General features: G+C 35.9%; 1 protein-coding gene across 1 annotated transcript; it reads right to left on the bottom strand.

The window, feature by feature from the left end:
* Nucleotides 1-15652: 15652 nt before the first annotated feature.
* LOC145158878 (protein NLP5-like) lies at nucleotides 15653-21805 on the bottom strand. The gene is made up of 5 exons (XM_079077739.1): nucleotides 21485-21805; nucleotides 19345-20253; nucleotides 18732-18779; nucleotides 17738-18533; nucleotides 15653-16980 (listed from the first exon to the last, which is right to left on the bottom strand). Exons 2-5 carry the CDS (start codon nucleotides 20167-20169, stop codon nucleotides 16196-16198), a joined length of 2454 nt encoding a protein of 817 aa, XP_078933865.1. The 5' UTR covers nucleotides 20170-20253; nucleotides 21485-21805; the 3' UTR covers nucleotides 15653-16195.
* Nucleotides 21806-22296: the final 491 nt, after the last annotated feature.

A 22296-nucleotide genomic window follows, 5' to 3' on the forward strand; every position in this document is an offset into this window, starting at 1 on the left:
CCCTTCTTAATGCCTCTGGGCATTTGGAAAAATTTAGAAATGACAAATATTATAGCACATGCAATCGATCCTGTACCCAAAGCAAATGGTACACGATTCATGATGTCTCACATAAAGACATGATTCTAGACCAGTCTTTTGCTACAATATTTTTATTTGCCATGTTTTCAAAATTTGACTATGAAGAGGGATGCCGTAATCATAATCGAATTTTGAGAACGCAATATATAGAATTTCCTTAACTAAAGATGATTAAGGTCTCAATCTAAGCCTTTAGAATGATTATAAACTCAATCTAAGCTTTTTAGAATTGAAATGAAGTATAATTTCCTCTCCCTTAATTATAGCAAAACAACTTTTTCAACCCCTGCAACCTCACGAATTGAAACTTTTGTTTTCTATAATTAACATTGCTAACTTGCAATACTTATCATAATTATCATGCTCCCACTAACATGATGATTATTAGCAAAACACTTATGCTCCCACTAGCTTTGACATGTATCCAGAGAACAGCTGGACCTCTAGAAGTCAATACTTTATTGACATTCTTACCAAAGTTCAGATTTCTGATACTAGATTGCTTTGATAAGACTTTATCAAAATCATACACCTTTCCTTAGATAGCATGCATGTGTGTCTAAACAATTTCAGAACTATGAAAATGGATGCCGTAATCATAGTCTCAATTGTTTAGACCTTTTTGCCATCTGCTTCAAATCTACTTGGTGGAAGTGTCTCCTCACCATCATTTTCATGAATCGGAGAGAAACCTTATGACCCTTAGATTTTATGGTGTTTGTGTTCTTATCCATGTGAATCTTCAAAACCATAGTCACAAGACAAGGATAATGACAAATCCAAACACATATGGACTGAACTCAATCTTAATTTCTTACCACCTGGCAGCTCAAGGGTCTGCCATTGCTTCCAAGTTGTTATGCAACCAATTGAGAACTCTAAGAACTCATATGCAAAGCCAACTTTAACTGGAATGGGCACAGAAATAGAAATATGTCAACACGATAGGTTATAGACCTCACGTCGTGTGCTAGTGTTAAACTACAGGTTTTTTTTTATTCTTGATTAGATCTTGAAATCCTTTTTAGGATCTTTAAGACTCCCACTGTCCTCTTAACATATAAGACTATCTTGCCAAATATTCAAGAGATAGTGCGGATTCTTTATCAAGACAAACGCTTCACACAATTGGCCTAAGTTGGTCTTTGTTTTATCCAAAACATCACAACTTGCCAATTTCAAATGTACAAGAGTAGGACACTTTTACTCTTACATTTGACAAGTGTTTTAAACCTTTCTTTAGGATATGTCACTCAACTTACAGTCTTGGAGTATGACTCTAAGACTTGTTTTGGAACGAAGTATGACTCATCTTCTTGATGTGACCACTTCAACAATTCATAGCTCCTCTTCTTAGCTATCAGAATGCACTTAGAGGATGAATTGTGATAAGGTCTCTTAATCATTAAGATGATCATATAACATTATACTAAAGTACTCTCCCATCTTTTCAGATTTGAGAAACTTTTATCCTTCTGCCTAATTTGATTCTTCTCATTCGTTCTGCCATACATCGAAAATTTTCCAATGTATCAGAATTACACTTAAGCTTGTAAGTATAATCATATTTACTAAACTTTAGTAAATCATGACGAATAGTCTTAACGATTATTTGTGGTGGGCTTGATCAGTGCACATGAATGTGTACTCGATCCCTTAGCCCTTCACTTGACTCACACATCCATGTGAACAAGTAATTAGTCTTAATTTTCCAATGCTTGAAAGTTCTCATTCATCATACTATACAACTTGCATGATTCCAAGTTTCGGTCCAATTGAAACTTGGGTGATGAGAAACTTTCCTTATTTGGTAAATTTAGACACTACCACAAATGAAAGAATCAAAACCATTTTCCTATATTACTAGCAATGGAATCATATAAACAACAATTTTTTTCCACAAATGTCATTGTAAGGATACTTAAAATAAATAAAATAAAAAATTTCCTTTTATTTTAAAAACCTTGCGGAAAAACTTATCCTTACAATCCATATGAAAACCTTGTTGTTATATATTCCTAAGCAATATGTCATAACTCCTAAGTAACAGCTTCAAAATTCTGATGCAATCGAAGTCCATCTTCGCGATCAGAAGCAGCATATACTTCCTTTAAGCTTTCTCTCTTTTCTTTGATTCTTAAAACATCACCATGTGACTCAGTCACATTATGTAATAAGAATCTCCAAATAGGAGCTTAACAGAGTTAGACAATGGACTTTACCTGAAGTAGAGTCAAACTTATTGACTTCAACATCCTTAGGTAAATTTGGCAGCTTCGCAACCAGTGCCCCTTCCTTTGGCAATTTTAACAAATGGACCCTTTGGTAATGGTACATGGAACTATCACAGACTTAGCTTTTCTCTTTACCATTTGGTCAACCGAGTTGACTATGGCCGATCCCTTTCCATTGGGAAGCAAAAGCTTTTCTGGATATCCAATGTTACCATTTTCAAAGTCCATGGAAGTTTTAGAAGTTGATCTTCTAATCAAATTTGCTTTACTAGTCCTCCAAATCATTGCTGATTCAGTAGCACCAAGCAAATAGATATGATTATTAAGGTTCATGTCATAGTCTGTTTCATAGTAGTCCCAAAGGAACTCACTATGTGACTTAGAAAGTGATTGAACATCCAACTTTCTCAAGACTTTAACACCTAACTCTCCCGGCTTGTCAATATGTGACTTCATCTCTAAGATGTGATCACACATAGACCTTGCTTGCCATTAGGGCTTGAGTGACCTTGAACTTGTGGGTTAGGGAGAATAATTGGAGGAGGTGGAGGAAGTAAAGTTCCAAGAGATTTGGGAAGATCATAGATGTCTGAACTCGACATCTTTTGGGAGATATTCAAGATAGTTGATCTAAAGTCCTTAATATAACACCCAATATGAAATATTAAGGCTAGGACCCAGCACAATATTTTATAACTCGGAAGAGGGATGCCGTAATCCAAGCTATAAAATATTTGAAGGTCGGTGAATGACGATTCACCAATTTCCACCATGAAAAACGAAATAATTATTAGGTTTTTAATTGGATTTGAAACTCCTAGATCTTTTGAGATTCATTGAACTTTTCAATGGCATGTTTCAATCTCGAGTGTGCCCTTCAGGTTTTGTGACTGGGATGCCGAGGATCACAAAACAAGGTGTGAAGTAACCATGCAAATATACTTGGTACCCTTAATATTTACCCCTCAATCGATGTGCCGGTTAACCACACGAGCTCCACCGATACTATGATAAATATTAAGTTACCCTTTGCCTACTTTGTTAAATCCAGGTTAGTGTGCCGGTTAACCACACACGCTCCACTAACGGTTTAAACAAAGTGCAAAGTGTAATTTCATGGATTAGCACCTTATTCACATTTTCCTAAGTAACTAAGATTGGGAATTTATAAGTGTTTAGTTACTTAGTATTTATCATTAATACTTTTAATGAAGGGAGAATTATAGTCCTTGTCCTACCCGTTCGGCTAACGACCCTCCACCAGTCAAGGAAGCGGTGGGTGAGAGTGGACACCCATTAAACTGCCATTTTATAGGCAGTAACCTTATACCCCCCTTATAGACCGGCTTCGTGAATGAGGCCTACTAACGGTAAGACTGACTTGCTCTTATACATATATTTATTATTAACTTATAATACTATAAAGTATAAGGGTTGAATTTTAACTTTTAAATTTCTAAGGGCTAACTTGGAATTAAAGTATTCATGGGGAAAACTTTATAAATTCCAAAACTTGAGGGCAAGTTTTGAAAATATTCAAAACTAATTAATTCCATAACTTATGTGTTTAAAGTAGTTTTAATTAAAAAAAACTCTTCAAGTTCCATAACTTGAGGACAAGTTATGGAAGACTTTAAACTAATAAAAGAATGTAACTTTTCTTTATTTTTGTAACTTATGGAACTAATTAAGGTTACACATTTTATCATTTAATGAAGTGACTCTTGAACCTCCATAACTTGAGGACAAGTTATGGAGTCATAAAACCATTTAATGAGGACAAGACTCTTCATTTTTGTAACCATTGCCAACTTTTTATGAGTTTTATGAAACTTAAATGTGACTTTTCATATAACTTGAGGACAAGTTACAAAAACACATTTTAGAATCAACTCTTAGATTAAAATGGATTGAAAACACATAATCAATTAACTTTTCTATTAATCTAATAAACTCATATGAACAAAGATAATTCACATCAAATTTTTTTTCAAGTAATTAGCATAACTTTTAAACTAATACAATTCGATTTTTCAGCTAATTTTGCAAGTATAACAAGAAAACAAGCCTTGTCTCTGATACCACTGATGGGTTTTGCGCATTCTAACACTCCTAAGTGTACATGCAACCCTAAATACCTTGGATCTATGTTTTCTCTATTATACATGCAATTATGAACTTTCCAAGGTATTACCCTATCTAGCATACAATACTTGATACTTGGGTAATCAAATGGATAGAATACATACCTTTGTTTGATGTAGCTTGCTCCATGAAGCTTGAGTGCCTAGTGCCCCAAGTGTGACACAAATGGTTCACACAACACCAAATACACATGGAATGACTTGAGAGAAATGGAACACTCCTTGAAATCGTCTAGCCCTCATATTCACACATTAGTACACGATTTCTTGAGCCATGGGATTCTTTTATATGGTGGCTATTAGGGTTACACCATGTAACTCATAACTTTACCCATTCCTTATGCTCCATGGATTTTAACCTCCATGGAGTATCCATGGGTCACCCCATGGACTTAGTCCAACATAAGGAATCTTGGATCACAAGCCCACATATATAAGAATGAATGATTTACACAATCAACCCATATATTTAATTAGTCTCCTTTTGATCACTTAATTAATTCCAAATTAATTCTTGATCAATACTAATTAAATAACCTTATTAATATATTAGAACTTATAATATATTAACCAACCTTAAGTGTTATTTCTCTCATTATAGTCTATCCAAATGCATGATGCCATGCAACCCAAATGGACCATGCCGGGTCGGGTCAAGTCTTACCAATTATAGTTATGGACTTAGACATTAATCCAACAGATATCACCATGGATTTCATCACTAAGCTTCCCATGACCGCACATGGAGTTGATTCGATTTGGGTCATAGTGGATCGGCTGACCAAGAGCGCGCATTTCATACCGATTCAGGAGAGTATATCGGCCGAGAAGCTAGCTGATATTGATGTGCGTGAGGTAGTGGCACGGCATGGAGTGCCTGTCTCAGTGGTGTCAGACCGAGATGTCCGGTTTACTTCCAGATTTTGGAAGCGGTTTCATGACGAGATGGGTACTCGTCTCCATTTCAGCACCGCTTTCGACCCTCAGACGGATGGACAGAGCCAGAGAACGATTCAGACTCTCGAGGACATGCTTCGGGCATGTGTACTAGATTTTGGTGGCAGTTGGGATACGTATCTTCCGTTAGCGGAATTTTCGTATAACAACAGCTATCATTCCAGTATAGACCGACCTCCCTTCGAGATGCTCTACGGGAGGAAGTGCAGGACCCCAATCTGTTGGGGTGAGGTCGGTCAGCGAGTCATGGGGAGTACAGAGGTGGTACTCAAGACCACATAGTTGATCCAGTAGGTCCGTAGCAGACTGCAAACTGCATAGAGTCGGCAGAAGAGTTACGCCGACAGGAGGCGTTCGGATTTGGAGTTTCAGGTGGGCGATATGGTCCTCCTGAAGGTATCACCCTGGAAGGGTGTTATCAGGTTCCGGAAGAGGGGCAAGTTGGGCCCCAGGTTCATTGGTCTGTTTAGGGTTTTGGCCCGGGTGGGTCGGGTTGCTTATCGGTTGGATCTTCCAGCAGAGCTTAGCCAGATCCACAACACTTTCCATGTTTCTCAGTTGAGGAAGTGTTTGGCGGACGAGTCAGCAGTGGTACCCTTGGAGGATATTCAGGTTGATAGCAGCCTGAATTATATCGAGAGGCTAGTTGCGATCTTAGATCGGAATACGAAGACCTTGAGGAACAAGGTGGTTCAGTTAGTGAAGGTGCAGTGGCAGCACCGGAAGGGTTCAGAGTGGACGTGGGAGGCCGAGGAGGAAATGAGGGAGCATTACCCAGAGATATTTTTAGATTCAGCAGCAGCAGACTTCGAAGACGAAGTCTAAGATAAGTGGGGGAGAGTTGTAACGCCCCATTTCTGGTATGTGATTTAATTAAAGTAATTTTCATTTCTTAAGGGGTACTCGATGAGTCAGTAGCCCGACTCGTCGAGTAGAGACGGGTTTTGCACGCGATTTAAGTTGGCGACTCGACGAGTCCATATTCCCGGACTCGGCGAGTCTGCCAGTCTGGATGAAACCCTAATTTCAAGGGTTTGCACCCTATTTAAATATCTTATGTGCCTCATGACCAGCCTCCCTCACCCACAAAGAGTCCCATACGAAATCCTAGCCGTTCTTAAGCATTTTTGGAGCATTTTCTCACTTGTGAAGGTTTTAGTGCATCTTGGGGGTTTGGGGAAAGAAGAGAGAAGAGAAGTATTCAAGGGGAGCAAGTAGATCCGGACTTCTGGTTGCATTTCAGTCCTCTTTGAGGTATCAAGCTCGAATCTTTGCTTATTATCAATTAGATCTCTTGAGAAGTTTGCTTTTGTTGATTTTGAGCCCATTCTAGACTTTAAGGTCGAATTATGAGTTAATATGATGAATGGACTTCAGATCTAAGCTTTCCAGAGCCTCTTAAACTCAAGGTTGCCACCTTTATTGAGCCAAGTTTCCATTCCAAGCTTAGATCTCTTCCTTTAGCTTATTTTGGGTATTTGAGCTTCATATTAGCATGCATGCACGTAAAGTTAGAAACTTTACGTGAAAAACCAGCCCTAGGAGCCCAGATCTATGAATGGAATGCACTGGATTCGAGCAGAATCGACTGTTTAGTATTGACATGCATGGGACTCGGTGAGTTGTTCTTCAGACTCGACGAGTCGGGTCGCGAGTCCCCGATTTTCCCCATTTGAGAGTTAAGGTGGAATCAGTGAGTAGGTAATGGACTCGGTGAGTTAAGGCTCAGATCTAGTAGTGGAGGGACTCGACGAGTTGTTCATACAACTCAGCGAGTCAAGGATTGATCTCATTCATAGGCTGAAGGAGGACTCGACGAGTTGTTCATACAACTCGGCGAGTCAGATGAAGATGAACTAGTTGTTAGTATCGAAGAAGAACTCGTCGAGCCTTTGCCAAACTCGACGAGTAGAAGCGGGTAGAGGTTTGGAAAGGATGATAGGGACTCGGCGAGTTGGCGGCCCAACTCGGCGAGTCCGGTCAACTGAAAGTTGACTTTGACCAGGATGTTGACTTTGACCAGGATGTTGACTTTGACCAGGGGTAAAATAGTCATTTTACCCTGAGAGTAGTTACCAGTATCTGATTTAGTGTTTATGGGATTTGTAGCCGGGGAGTTCCGGAGCAGCAGTCAGACAGTTTCAGTTTTAGCATCTCAGCAGCCAGCATTACGAGGTGAGTTTCTTTCCAGTGGGAACGGGTCTACGGCCACAATGCCGGCCCGTTTAGTTAGCAGTAGTTCCGGACTTCGGTCTGATGCAGTAGTTCAGTGTGCTTGATGTCTTTGTGATTCAAGCATGTCTTGTGTTATGTGTTCCGGGCTTCGGTCCGATGCAGTATGCAGTATCTATGTTTATGCTAGTAGTTATGATTATGCTATGCTATGTTCAGTCAGTTTCGGACTTCGGTCCGATGCAGAGGGCAAGGCCCTGGTTAGTTCCGGACTTCGGTCCGATGCAGTTTCCGGATTTCGGTCTGATGCAGTAGGCAAGGCCTAGTAGTTGCTTTATATGTTATTGTATGGTATGTGGTAGTTTGGGGGAGCTCAGTAAGATTTGTGCTTACTGTTTCAGTTTTTGGTTTCAGGTACTTCCGCTAGTAAGGGGAAGAGCTCGGGTTGATGGCATCGCACACACCACAGCTTCAGTTTTATCCTGGGAGTTTTATTCAGATATTTTGATATGATTGATACAGTATTTGTTTTGACACAGTTACTTGACTTTTGAGTTACTCATTCTATGGTTCTTAGTATGTATGTCATTCGATGATGTGATTTTTAGTAATATTAAAACAAAAAATTTTGGGTCGTATTTTGGGATGTTTCACATAAACATACATAGCGAAATATAGCAATCCAGTTTGATACAAATCAATTTGAACACAACGAACAATAAATAGTTTTTCGGACATGCTTTTCCACCCCAAAACATAAAAACCGAAAATAGGGGGAGTCGTGAATACCACAATGCATTGAGATGATGCAAATGGTGTCTTGAACTACATTCCACTTGTACCACTACCGATTCCTACAATAATGGTACACACTAGTGAGTCTCTAATCGAAATCTAACACTAGTATACTTACTACTACAATAGAATTATACCAATTTTGCGTCAAGATTTAATGTTGTTAAGTTACAAACATTTTTCTAGAAATGGTGAAATTTTATAACTCATGTGATTAAGATAATTTTGGATGTTATTTTCCAGATTTTTGTAATATTAATTGAGGGTATTTCAATACATTTAAAGATGTTTTAAACTCCTAAAATCCAAAAATATTATCAAACAGTTTCCAAAATTCATCAAATTTAAATTTTCGTTCCAATTACAGTAGAGCTTTTCCATAAATTTTCCCTTGAATTTTTTATGTGATTAACTATTTTTCCAAATTTTTAAGCCTTCATACCAATATAAATTTGTGAAAAATAGTATCAAGATGATAAAAATTACCAAACTTTTTATAATACTGCCATTAAACATACTTAAGATGGGAAAAATATAAAAATGAGTTTCTAAATAGTTTAACCCGATTTTATGATTTTTGTGAATTTATTCTAACAAAAATGGAAATAAATAGAAGACAGTTTCCAAAATTTCCCAAACTTTTTTAACACTGTTATTATATATATAGAAGCTGTGAAAAATATAAAAGATATTTTGCAATTAGTTTTTCTATTTTTCTTTGTTTTATTTTCTTGAATAATCATTAATTGGTGAATAATTATCAAAAAGTTAAACTAATTTACCAAAATTTTTGTAAACTTCATTTACAGTGTACATAATCCTATAAAAATATCAATGGTGATTTTTATATAATGTAATCTGATTTTGTGGATTCAAGTGTATTTAATCTTAGAAAATAGAAGAAAAATAGCATACTGAATAGAAAAATCATCCAAATTTTTATTTAGAGTTATAATATATTATAAGATCGTCTGGTAAATTTTCATGAATTTAGGATGAGTAGAACTATTTTTCCCATTATTAGTCCATTATAAATACAAAAATCGGGGGAAAATAGGTATGCATTATGAAAAATTCTGAAAATATTTTTCTGAGTATTCCACATGAGGTAGGATCTGGGAAAAATCTAGATAGCCTTTTCACATTCCCTAAAGTCGTTTTATGATTTATTTGAATTAAACAAAAAGAAAATTCAAAACCATATCAAACACTAACCAAAATCGATGAAACTTACTGAGATGTTATCATTTACTTTAGGGGTGATCCACGAATATACCTTAGATTTATAGACCTCAGAAAGTATTTTATATGATTTATTGCCCTATTTTATTGCAATAATTATAATAATTCGAGACAAATCAGCTAATTTCTGAAAATTTACAGACCATCTTATTTTGTTGGTTGGATTCTGGGAAAAATCGCATTTGAACAGAAAAGAAGTTTTAGGGATTTATTTGGGATTAAATCCTTCATGAACATATTTGAAAGCTTTTAACAACAAACATTGATCATCGAGCATCTAAGCTTGAAGATCATCACAAGCATGTTAGTTTTTGGGTGAAATAATATCACCATCATCATAAAAATCGTGGTTATGAACATGCATGTGAATAATCTGAAAGAAAATTATGGAGAAGAAGAAGTAGTAAAACTTGAAGGAATAGTGAAGTAGAAATCGATTTTACCTTCAAGAACACCACAAGATGATGAAGATTTCGAGTTTGAGGTGTGTTCTTGGACATATTTTCTGGAAACTTTCATGGGTATAGAGAGAGGATGAAAGAAGATGTGTGGTGGAGTGTGAGAGAGAAACAAGAGAGAGGTGAGAGAAGATGGAGTGTAAAAGAGGTGAAGAATGATTATGAGTGTTGGAAAGGGATGAGGAGGAGTATCTTGGGAGAGGGGTGGCCGAAATTTTAGGGGTATAATGCCCTCCCTCTGTTTTTACTTTTATAAAAATTTCAATTTTTTTATCAAAATATTAAAGTTTTTATAAAATATACACCCTAACCTACTTTTTATTCATGAAACCTTGATTTTTGACTTATAAATTAAGGGTAAATGTTTATGACTTAAATTTTTATTTTCCTTGATTATATTTCCCTGACTTTAATTATTTTAAGATAATATTATAAGCTTCATAACTATTTTTATAGAATTCTTGATGTTAAACTTTATAAAATTTAGGTTTTAGGGCTTTTAGGGTTTTGAGATTTAATAAATCTTTGGATATCAAAATCAATAGAATCATTGAGACTTCAATTTATCTTATGGTATTATAACTCTTTTATAGTTATAAATAATGTTTGTAACTTATTTTATCGGTTTATTGGCATTCTATGTAGTGGTTTCGAGATTCAAGTGAAATTGAGGAATCAAGTATACTAGTCCTAGCTTTCAACTTTGACTTAAGTTCCAACGAGACTCGGACCTAATTTCTACTACTATGTCAAATGCATGATGTGTGTATATGATTCACGAAAAGGTGTTCGAGTCAAAGAGTGACCCGAATATAGATATTCACTACAGTTAAGTAGTTGTAGAATCCACATATCAATGTGAAATCTAAGTGTACTAACAATTGATTCTAATTGTTTCCAAGTTTCTAGTAGGTTATAACTTAGTTTCTAGTTACTAAGTCTAGTATGTTTCGTGCCTACATGTACAACTAAGTTTATCAAATCTAGAACCTACTCGAATTTTGACGGTTGTCACACATGGCATAAAGGTGCAAACTTTATGACCATGGAAGCCCCATGCAAGCATATTAGCAAGTTTATGGTCTTTTTAGCCCTAAAAGACTATGCATGTAAGGAAAGTTCGGAACTTTATTGGTCCAACAGATGTTAAAACCCTAGATCTAGGTTTGTATGAGTGGAATTGAGACTCTATGGCTTTTGGACAAGATCCATGTCTTATATGAATTAGGGTTTTGTCTAAACCCTTTTAGAGGAGCTACGGAGGGGTAAAGTTGGAAACTTTACCCTTAGAAAGGTCTTTCCAGTGAGCAAACGAACTAGGAACCTTGGATCCAGAAGATAGGGGCTTGATCTATTAAGTTGGCAAAAAAGACAGAAAGACTCGTCGAGTCCATAAAGGTACTCGACGAGTCGATTTGCATTGTCCCGATTGTAGTTTAGAACTCGACGAGTCGGATAGGGACTCGACGAGTGGATACGCCAAGTCGCGTCTGAACAGCTCGATAGAAATCGGCGAGTCGAAGGGTTGTCTTGGCGAGTTAGGCAACCCAGAATGTTGATTTTGACCTGAGTGTTGACTTTGACCAGGGGTAAAATGGCCATTTACCCTATGAAGAGTTGTTAGTTTTTGATTAAGTGTATTATGGAAATTATAGCCGGGGAGTTGCCGGAGCAGCAAACAGGGATTCCTCACTCGGGTTTTCAACAGTCAGTCATACGAGGTGAGTTTCCCTTCGGTAGGAACGGGTCTAAGGCACCAAGGTCAGCCCGTGTATGTGATATGTTAGTAGCTGAGTGTGGGCGGGGCCCCAATCTCATAGCAATAATTGGATATAGTTATATGGTTGTTAGAATACTTGTTGTTTGTGTGATACTTGTATACATGTTAGTATCGGAGTGTGGGCGGGGCCCGAATCTCCACGAGAGTGGGCGGGGCCCGAGTATATTAGTTGCATGATATATGTGTATGGTATGTGGTAGTTTGGGGAGACTCACTAAAGCTTCATGCTTACAGTTTTCAGTTTTGGTTTCAGGTACTTCCACTAGCAAGGGGAAGGGCTCGGGATGATCGCATGGCACACACCACAGTTACAGCCTGGGATGTTTAGACTCTGATATTTTTCTCATATGATTTTGTCACAGTATTTGATATGATGTTTTTGAGATACATGATACCTGACTCTTTTTATGATTATGGATGATTGATGATTTTATAATAATTTTCAAAACGAAATATTTGGATCGCATTTTTGGGTTGTTTCATATTTAGTGTAGTTGGCAATGAAAAATGTCAAATTTCGAACCACTTTACGCCACATCATTTTAGGCCACTGCTCTCCAACATGATTATTGTCTAGTCCGGACATGTTACTCACACGGAGGTCATTTTGCTAATAAGCCAAAAGAGTGTTTTTGTTTAATACTAAATTAAATAATGATTATTCTTTTCAATATCTTGGAACAAAATTTCTTATTTTTGTACAATGATTAATTAACGCTTAATTAGTTACAATGAGTTAATTCAGATTATGCAATACTATTAATCATAAATAGTCAAGCATAACAAAAAGACAAATTTAAGCAAAACAAAAATGAGGAATTTTGTTCAAAGTAAAAGATATTTGTATAATGAACAATTAATGGTTAATTAGTTAAAAGTTGAATAGATGTACGAGTTTCAAATAATGCAGTCTTCAAATGATTATGAGGTGAGATAAAGACAAAATTGCAAAAATGGTCAATGTAGTTGGCAATTTTATGTGATTTTGGTACAAAACAAAATGTTGGTACACGACTATCCAAAATTGAATCTTTCTATTGTTTTTGTCCCTATCTACTTAAAAAGACCATGCCCTTATAATTTGTTTTTCCATTTGTTTATTATCTATTTTTATTCACAATAAAAAAAACCCACAAACATTCTGTTCACTCTCTCTTACACACAGACACACACTCATCTCTCTCTCTCTCTCTCATCTCTCTCTATCTCTCAGGAAAACACACGAACATCCCAAGTGTCACCACCATCCGCTAGCACCGTCCAACGCCCCGATCTACAGATTTTTATGCTACAAATCAGCTGACGCCCAGAAACCTTCACACCCCAAGTGTCACCACCATCCGCTAGCACCGTCCGCCACCAACCACCTCGATCTCCTCTGCCCTCACCCCACATCTTTCCTTGCTTAACCCGATGAAACTTGACCACCGGCCACCATACCATCGTTCTTCATCTTTTTGCTAAAATATCATACCAGGCGCCTCTTTCTCATATCCGAAACCTAGATCTCATCGGAGCTATCCCTCTTTCATCCCATCACCAGCTAAGAAAGAGCTCTAATAGCTCTGGCGTTTGTGACCACCATTAAACCAGAAAACCACCATACCCTTCTTATACCCTCATCAATTAGCTTCTTAGAGAGATCGATTGGAGAGATCAACAGATGTTTACAGAGACCGGACCTTCATGATTTTTGGATCTCTGAGTTATACATATGAAGAAACGCAGAGAAGGTGAGTGAAGCTCGCATCTGTAATTGCGGATTTCTTTGACTGTCTACAGTCAGTCGAATCTAAAAATCGAAAAGAAGAAATAATACAAGATTACATGAACATCAAAATTTTAGAAGAAGACCTACAAAATTCGAGATCCTTGTTACCTAAATACAAGATCGAATTCAAAGTGGGAGGGTTACCGTATTTTTCTCCATCTTTTTTAAAATTTAAATTGCAACCTGTTTTGTGTGTGATTATCGCCAATACCCCTAAATTTTGTAAGATTTTACACTGTTTCACCATCTCTTTTACACTTCGATTTGAAACACGGGTCAGCCATGATGGTTTGATTGTGTGAAGATAATGGAGATGTTGTGATCGTGATAGTGATTGTGATTGTGGATGGTGAAGCTAATGAATAAGGTTGTGTAGATAGAGATGAAACTCACATACAAAATAAGAATCTTTAATCTGTTTCGAATATTATGATGGCGTATTAAGGAGGCTCGAAGGTGGCTGGATGACGACGTAGGATGTTGAGGCAATGTGTAAAAGTTGATCCTGCGATGGTGTGTATATGATGAAGTGCATGGTTTTTTCTTTTTGTTTTCAATCGTGGAGAGAGAGAGAGAGAGAGAGAGAGAGAGAGAGAGAGTTTTAAATAATAAGAATTCAATTAAAAGAATAGAAAAAAAACTATTTTACGGGTATATTTGTCCTTTTAGGTTGGGTATTGACCAAATACACAAAAAAATAATAACTATAAGGACCTAAACCGTACAACGTATCGGAAATTGGGCCAGTGTGCACCAACATTTCGTTTTGGACCAAAAACACATAAAATTGTCAACTATAGTGATCATTTTTGCAATTTTGTCTGAGATAAATCAACTAAATTATAGTAGATAGATAAAGGGAAATCAACAGAAAAGTTCCAAACTTTTGGGAAAAGTTTCAAAAAAGTCCTAAATTTTTTTTTTTTTTGAATATTTTGAGAAAATCATATAATCTGTCATTTGTCATTTGCTGTTCAAATATATATATATATATATATATATATATATATATATATATATATATATATATATATATATATATATATATAAAAGACTTTTTCGTTAATTTTGACAAAATGTTAAATAAGCGGAACTGTTCCATTTAAAAAAAACTTTTAGGACTTTTTTGAAACTTTTACCAAAAATTTGAGACTTTTCTGTAGATTTCCCGATAGATAAATTATAAATTGATATAGATATAGACTATGTCATTCAAATTATGTTGCACTTCTAACAAAACAAAATGACTAGAAAAAAACTAAGGACACGGGCAATATTTGTCAAAACTCAAAAATCACCCGCAATGTATATATTTTTAACACGCATGCAAATAAACCGTATGATTACAAATATTACAATATTATTATAGCAATATTTAACACAAGAACTAGGAGTGAGCATAATAACCGAAAAACAGAACCAAAACTATGTTAATCGATATAACCGAACCATTTCCAAAACTAATGGTTCGATTTCTATTTTTTGATAACCGATAACTAACGGTTCGGTTATTGTTTTAAAGGTTAATCGAACCATTATTAACCGAACCGCTAACTTTATATTTACCTATATAAAAATTATAGATTATATATAAAATAATATACTCCAACTTATCCAAGAGCAAGTAAAACTTCAAAAAATAATCCATTAATCCTCTTATCAAGAGAAGAATGAGCAGTCAAACCATTGGAGGTTAATGACATAGATACACAAAATCATTTAATCATGCATTGTGTTTAAACAATTGATGAATTCGGTAATTCCAAATAGACTAATTCTATAATTCATAAATTTTATTCGCAATCAGTTCAATGATCACTTTTTATATCATTTTTGAACATCATGGTTAGCATTACTAACAACGAACCAAAACCATAACCGAAAAAAAACCATTACCATAACCAATATTAACCATATACAATGGATACCAAAATGCATTACCCAATAATAATGGTTATGGATCGTCTTTTTCCAATAACCGAACCAAACCGCCTCATACACACCCTTAACAAAAACTATACATAAAAGTTCAACACAAAAATTTATAAAGGGAAATTTCGGATCAACCGAATTGATGCCAAATATCAGCCGTTTTGATATGTTGTCCATCGACCCGTTTTAATCAACTACAAGAATGTACAAGTGGCAACCTTGAAAATAAATACCTACTATGGATTTAATTTGTACAAACCAAAACATTCATATAATACAAACTTTATATTCAAACTACCAAACTTTAATACCACCACCATAACTATAACTTTGACCAAGATTTTCTTGACTTCAACCACCTGCCCTTGGTTGACTATTCGCATTGTACAACCCCATCAATGCATCCCGATGACCACCCTCAACATTTAAGCCGAACCCTTCACTAGTTTGGCTAGAAAACCTTGTCTTGACCCATCGAGCACGCTGTATACTACAACTCTTTAATGCACACACGCACAACCCCCCGATACACATCAACCCAAATCCTTCATGGGTCTTACCCAAAAAACCGTATCGACCCATCAAACACAGCCCACTAGAGATGAACCTGTTGGATTTGGGTCGGGTCTTTATAAAATCACGGTGCTACCAAAACTGCCCCCCACATGTTGAGCCTCAGAAAGCGCAAGTTTAATCGTCCCTGTTTTACACGATCTATAAACATCAACACACTCCTCTAAATCCGCATCACAAGTCAAAAGAACCCATTCAGAATCATCATCAAAATACTTCAAATGAAACCCGTTTATATCGCCTATACAAAACCTCTTCGCGATTTCTTCAAGTAGTTGATTGTATCCCCAATCTTTTTGCAATCGAAAACGAATCTTTTCTTCCCCAAAAGTAACTTTAACCCTCGACACATTCTCATCTCGAGAACTCGCACTTTTTGGGGGACGATTTTGAGTTATCGGGACTTCAGTGAGTAACTTATGACTATGTGATCTTTGAAGCACCTTTAGTTCTTGTTCTTGATCTTGATTATAAATGGAGACATGAAGCTCGGCATCGCTGCGGGCCCGTTTCAAAATGGGTTCGTCATTGGTCGGGTGGGTCCCACTGGAAGATGATTGGCCTGAACTTGAAGTTTGGCTGCATGATGGGGAGAGTGATGATTTGGTGATAGTACCCTCGATGGGCTTTGGTGAAAATGGGCCTGTTTTTGGGTCTGAAGAAGCGAGGTTTGGGAAGTTTGAGTAAAAAGACTCAATTTGGAAGGAGCCTGAGGCTCCATGGACTGAATCCATGACAAGTTGGATCTTTTGTAAGGAATGACCGACTTTTTTAATCTTGCGAGATGGCCATCTTTGGATCCCGTGTTGTCGACAAATTCGTTTTAAAGTTGTTGGACAGACTGCAAAATAAAAATAAAAAATCATGGTTTGGTTATTTTGTTTGTAAAGAAACCGAAAATAGAAACTGAACTTAATTGTATCTTGATATGACCTTTTTATAATGTATATAGATTTGTTACATGATTAATTATTCGGCCAGATGCAAGAAATAGCAATGTACTTGCATTTAATTTATTTATTATAGAATTGTACTTTTAATTATTTCTTATCAAGATATTGTACTTTGAAAAACATAGTGAATTATAAAAATGCCTAATAAACAGTAATTTTCATTCCTTGATGAGAAAATTTGGAATTTTAATGTCATCAATGGATAAAATTTTTTGAAGAACAAAGCCTTATGGAGTAAAAAAGTGAAAGTACAATGTTATAATACACAAAGATATGTAAGTACATTGTTATTTCTAGTTAACCTCAATTATTAATGTTTTTTCAGTTTCCATTCAACTCCAAAATTCCAAAAAAAAATCAACATAAAGAAACCAATCCGGCCAAACCCAAAAATGAAATCGAAAAATCAGTTTATTGAGATAGAAAACTAATCTTTATTGTTTGGGCGAGAAAAACATTGTTTTTGATGTTAGGAATAAAAAAAACAAAAAAAGTGAAATGCATTCTATTGCTATTTTTATTGCTTTATTCAACCTATAAACAAGAAAAATATACTGAAACCGAAAAAATCTTTTTTTTTTTTGATAGAAAACGAGTTTTTTTGGTTTGGTTTCAACAACATAAAAGAAGTTAAGGAGCACTTACCCCCAAGATTCTTAGCTGCATCTTTCAAGCTACCCGCAAAATACTGTCTAAGCATTTCCGAAGTAATCGTTTTCTCCGTCTTAGCACCACCCCGCCGTCTCTCCGTCCGTTTAATCCCATCATTGACGAAACTACCCTCGCCGGAACCACCATCACCCCCTTGTTTCCTACTCACCTCCCCAATTTTCTCCGAAATCTCTTCAACTTTCACCGCCCGTCCACCCGTAACCACCACCGCACCACCTTCCTCCGCCAACTCCTTATCCGTAACCACCCGTAAACTCCGGCAAACATTTTGTATAATAACCGATAAAGAATTAAGCAACCCCTTTTGCTCCTCTTCATCTTTACAATCAACCGGTAAAAAAAACTCCAAAACATAATCAATATCACCCGTGAAAGTGCTTCTAAGCCTTATCGCCACAACCCCACGTAAGTCAAACATCCGTGCATGGTGTGAGAGTGGGTACTCGGTTTTTGTCAATGATGTCACGTCTGAGAAATAACACGGTTGATTGGTGGTGAAAGCGCGGCCCACCACCCCTTGGCCTTTTAACAAGTGGTGGTCCGAACACGCTTCTTGAAAATCTTTGAAACGCAGTTCGTGGACATAGCATGCGGGGTCCACAGTCGATATACAATGGATTAAGTTGGTGTCCGAGTGGCGACAACCGTCTTTGCCTTGTTGGATGCACCGGACCCACGTTTGAGCCAAGGGTAAGTTGTGGGTTTTGCATGCGGTTTTGAGGATCTCGATGATTTCGGTTAAGGCGGCTTCGTTTAAACCGTCCGTTACCTGGGAAAATATGTTAATCGAACGTTATTTTATTTATTTTCCCTTAGAGTATTATGTGAAAAGGTAAATCAGGTACACAGCAGTCTGCTAGGTGGGCCCAGAAGGAGCCCAATCCACATTGGAATTGGAACTCCCATACTGCGGCTGCTGAGACTTGAACCCTTGACCTAATTTGTAAGTATCTCACCATCGTATTACCTTGAAGTTCTTGGAGTTGGAAGACTCGGAGCTCCGGAGATGAACGGCCTATAAAAAAACAAAAACTTCAAAATATTTAGTTGTTTCTTGGCAAGATTTTGTAATAGAGATAAGAACATGAAAAGTAAACGGATTCATTGGTATAACCATGCAAAGTTGCGTTCATTTTGGATGTAACATTGCATTAAAGGGTTAAATGCAATAGATAACAACATACTTCTATTTATTTTCTTATTATAACGTTCAACACTTGTTTCTTCCTATTAAAACATTGTGTTTTAGAAAATTTACCCGACTATAGTAGTGTCATCGAAATATAGAACAATTTCCACTTCTATAACCGAGTAGGTTTTTCAAATACAATGTCCTTGTAAGAAAAATGAAAGTGGAATGCTATGATTGGATAGATTTTTCATAGTACAATGTCTTAGTAAAAAAAGATTGAAAGTACAATGTTTTAATAGAAAAACACGAAAGTTATATGCTATATTAAACAAACAAACAAAAGTACATAGCTATTTTTGCATTTAGCCCTTTGTTAAATGTTTTCAAAGTAATGACCATAAAACTCTTAATAATGTTATCATAACCAAAAAATAAAACAAAAACCTACCTCGAGAGCTTTACAAACACCTTCAATCTCAGGATTATAACTACTCTTTTGAGTAGTCATAACAACTTCAATAACACCAAGACAACTTTGACTATCCCTATCAAAAACAGGAACTGCAACACTCCCTTTAACATCAAACTCTTGAGCATGACCAACTCTCGGATACTCCTCCGTTTTAAAAAACCGAACATCCGGTGTCCATTCCGGAACTTTTCCCATAAATACCCTTCCAGGTAACCCTACAATCTCCTTTGAATTGCCCTCAGCCGGAAAATGATACCCTTCGGATATATTTCTATAATAGGAAAGTTGAGGGCAATTTGTGTCAAGTGAAGAAAGTTGAGAGCTTGTACTTAAAACCTTCTTTCCTTCTCGATTTTCTGGTAGCCATATTTGAATAAGCATGTTTCTATGAATAGTGGAATGTCTTATATTCTCGATTGCATAAATCAATCTTTCTTTCACGGATAATGATGGGCCAATTCCTGGTGGGATCCACCACCTTTGGCTTTCGATTTGAAGGTTTTCAGATTGGTTGTGAAATCCTAATGAATTACTCACGAGGGTTTTTGATTGAATCACATCTTCTGGAAGATTCTTGAGAAGTGGTGATCTTTCTTGATGTTCTTGAATGTCTTCAAAAGTTGGCCATAGAAATGGAGTGTCGAAAAGGGAATTGTTGTTGTTGTTGTTGTTGAACTCGGATCCTTCTGTTGCTTGTAACCAACAACCATCTAATAAAAGTTCATCCATGTAATCGTAATCCATTAAGGATTCGGATGGATTCCCAAACATGTTATTAGGAGAAAAAACGCTGTCATCCATTGCTCTAATTTTGTAGTTAAAATCCCAAGGATTTTATTTAAAGATCTTAACTTTATTGTTCATATCGCTATGTATGTGTCAAAGCTGTTGAAAAAGAAAGAAAATAAACATTAATCGATGAGAAACGAACAAAATATATCTAAAAATGCGAACTTTTTAGCGCATATCTCAAGAAATTTGGGGGGAAAAGAAAGAACAACATTACTCCACAAAAATTGGATAAATTACTGTTGGAAGAAGAAAACTTGAACACCAAAAAAGCCATGTTAAGAGGAGACACGGTGTCATGGATATATCTATAATCATGTACTCAAAATCCCAAAAATTTTATCTAAAATTTTGACTTTTTGAATTCATGTTTCAATCAGAATCTGTCAAAATTGGGGAAGAAGGACATTTAGAGGAAACACAAATGAATTTAATACTAAAAAGTTCAACGCCACATCCAAACATGTTATGAGCTGTAATTTGTACTCAAATCCCATGATTTTATCTAAAAATAAGAACTTTATTGTTCAAATCTCGAGCAAAACATATTAAAATTGGGGGAAATGAAAGAAGACGAACATCAATCAATGAAAGAAAAGAAATTAAACATCAACACTAGAAAACCCATACGAAATCCCACAAACGTTTTCCAAAGTTGGAGCTTTTTTTCTTCATATTTCAAGCCAAATCTGTCGAAACTTACAAAAAGAAAGCAACAAATTCAAAATGAAAACACATGAAATTCAACTCTGAAAAAGCGATAGCCTATATGCGTGGAAAATCAAAAGATTCTATCAACATGACTACTAACGATATCAATCATAGTCAAAGTACCTAAAAAGTCAGCTACAGAAACAAAAAGAAAAAAATCAATGAATGAACAGACCCCAGTTCAGAATACCTACTTTCAAGGAGACTTAAGATTCGAAATGGAAGTTAAAACTAGAAAACAAACAAAAAGCATTAAATTTATTATTTCTTACAGATTTGTCAAGATTGTACTTACAACCACTTGCAAACTCTACCATCACTAGACGGAAAATTAACAAAAAAAGAGAGAAAAAAAAAACATAGAAGGATGAATAGAATAGGGAACAGTTCTTGAGATTAGATTCTTGAATATTCCTAATAAGGGTTTACCACATTTTTATCTGGGCAAAGAGTAAATTCCGAAAATACCCATAAAAAAGTTATAGAGAAACACAAGAAATTTTGTGGGATGTTTCAGATGCAGAAGCACATATAACGCAACCCAAAAACACTGTTGGATTTGATAATCGTTTGCTCTGAATCAAAAGGAAACGCATAGAAATATCTGAACTTTCACCTTGTAATAATCATCTCTTTTGGTTCTTTAAACCTTTTGAGACTCCTTGAAAGCCTGTTTCTTTGTTGTTTGTTCAAGATTCTTCTTACAATCTCAGAAACCCCACCATGAAACTCATAGGGAATCCCGCGGCTAGTCAACCTTGCTCTAGAGAGAGAAAGAGAGAAGATCCTTTTGGGTCGAAAGATATAGAAAGAAAGATTCAATTGTAAGATGAATTGAGATGACGAAACAAGAAATATTATATCCGAAGCTAAAATGGGTGATGTAAGATCCAAATCAATAAAAAAATGGGTTTTTCTTCTTGTTTTTGGACATTTCTTTAAAAGTGGGCGAGAAAATAAAGAATTGAATGTTGGTGTGTGTGTGGGTAAGCAATTGGCAAATTTAAAAAGACAAAAAAATAAATAAATAAATAAGTAAATAAAAAATAAAAAGATTTAGTCACACTAAATCTATTTGAGGTTCTATGTTTTAGTTTTTACAATTTGACCACTATATTATTCAAAGTTTTACTTTGTTCAATCAAGAATTGGTATATAGCGTAGGGAAATCGAGTAAAGTGCATTTTAAAGAAAAATAATAACTTATATAGTTTTTGGCAAAATAACCATGCATTTTGCAATAGATATTCTGGAGTAGTCGAAATTGGGTCAAGCCCGGTTCTATATAAACTAGGAAAAGGCTCGTGCGTTGCACGAGTGAAAGTTTAGTGGCAAAAATATAAAGAAGTAAAAATAAAGTGCCAAAATTATAAAGATGAAAAGTTTGCTGAAACTTTAGTCGCAAAATTAGTAAAAATAAAGTACCAA

This window comes from Lactuca virosa, chromosome 2 (assembly GCF_052849685.1).
Source record: "Lactuca virosa cultivar CGN04683 chromosome 2, Lactuca_virosa_CGN04683_v6, whole genome shotgun sequence".
NCBI classification, from domain to species: Eukaryota; Viridiplantae; Streptophyta; class Magnoliopsida; order Asterales; family Asteraceae; genus Lactuca; species Lactuca virosa.

What these genes read in the sequence shown, in the direction of transcription:
- LOC145158878 (XM_079077739.1), bottom strand. Translation starts at nt 20,169, where the DNA reads ATGGATGACAGCGTTTTTTCTCCTAATAACATGTTTGGGAATCCATCC. An exon ending in GTGTTTGTAAAGCTCTCGAG is followed by an intron (nt 18,780 to 19,344) that starts GTAGGTTTTTGT and finishes GTTTTTTTATAG; the next exon opens with GCCGTTCATCTCCGGAGCTC. An exon ending in CCAACTCCAAGAACTTCAAG is followed by an intron (nt 18,534 to 18,731) that starts GTAATACGATGG and finishes ATATTTTCCCAG; the next exon opens with GTAACGGACGGTTTAAACGA.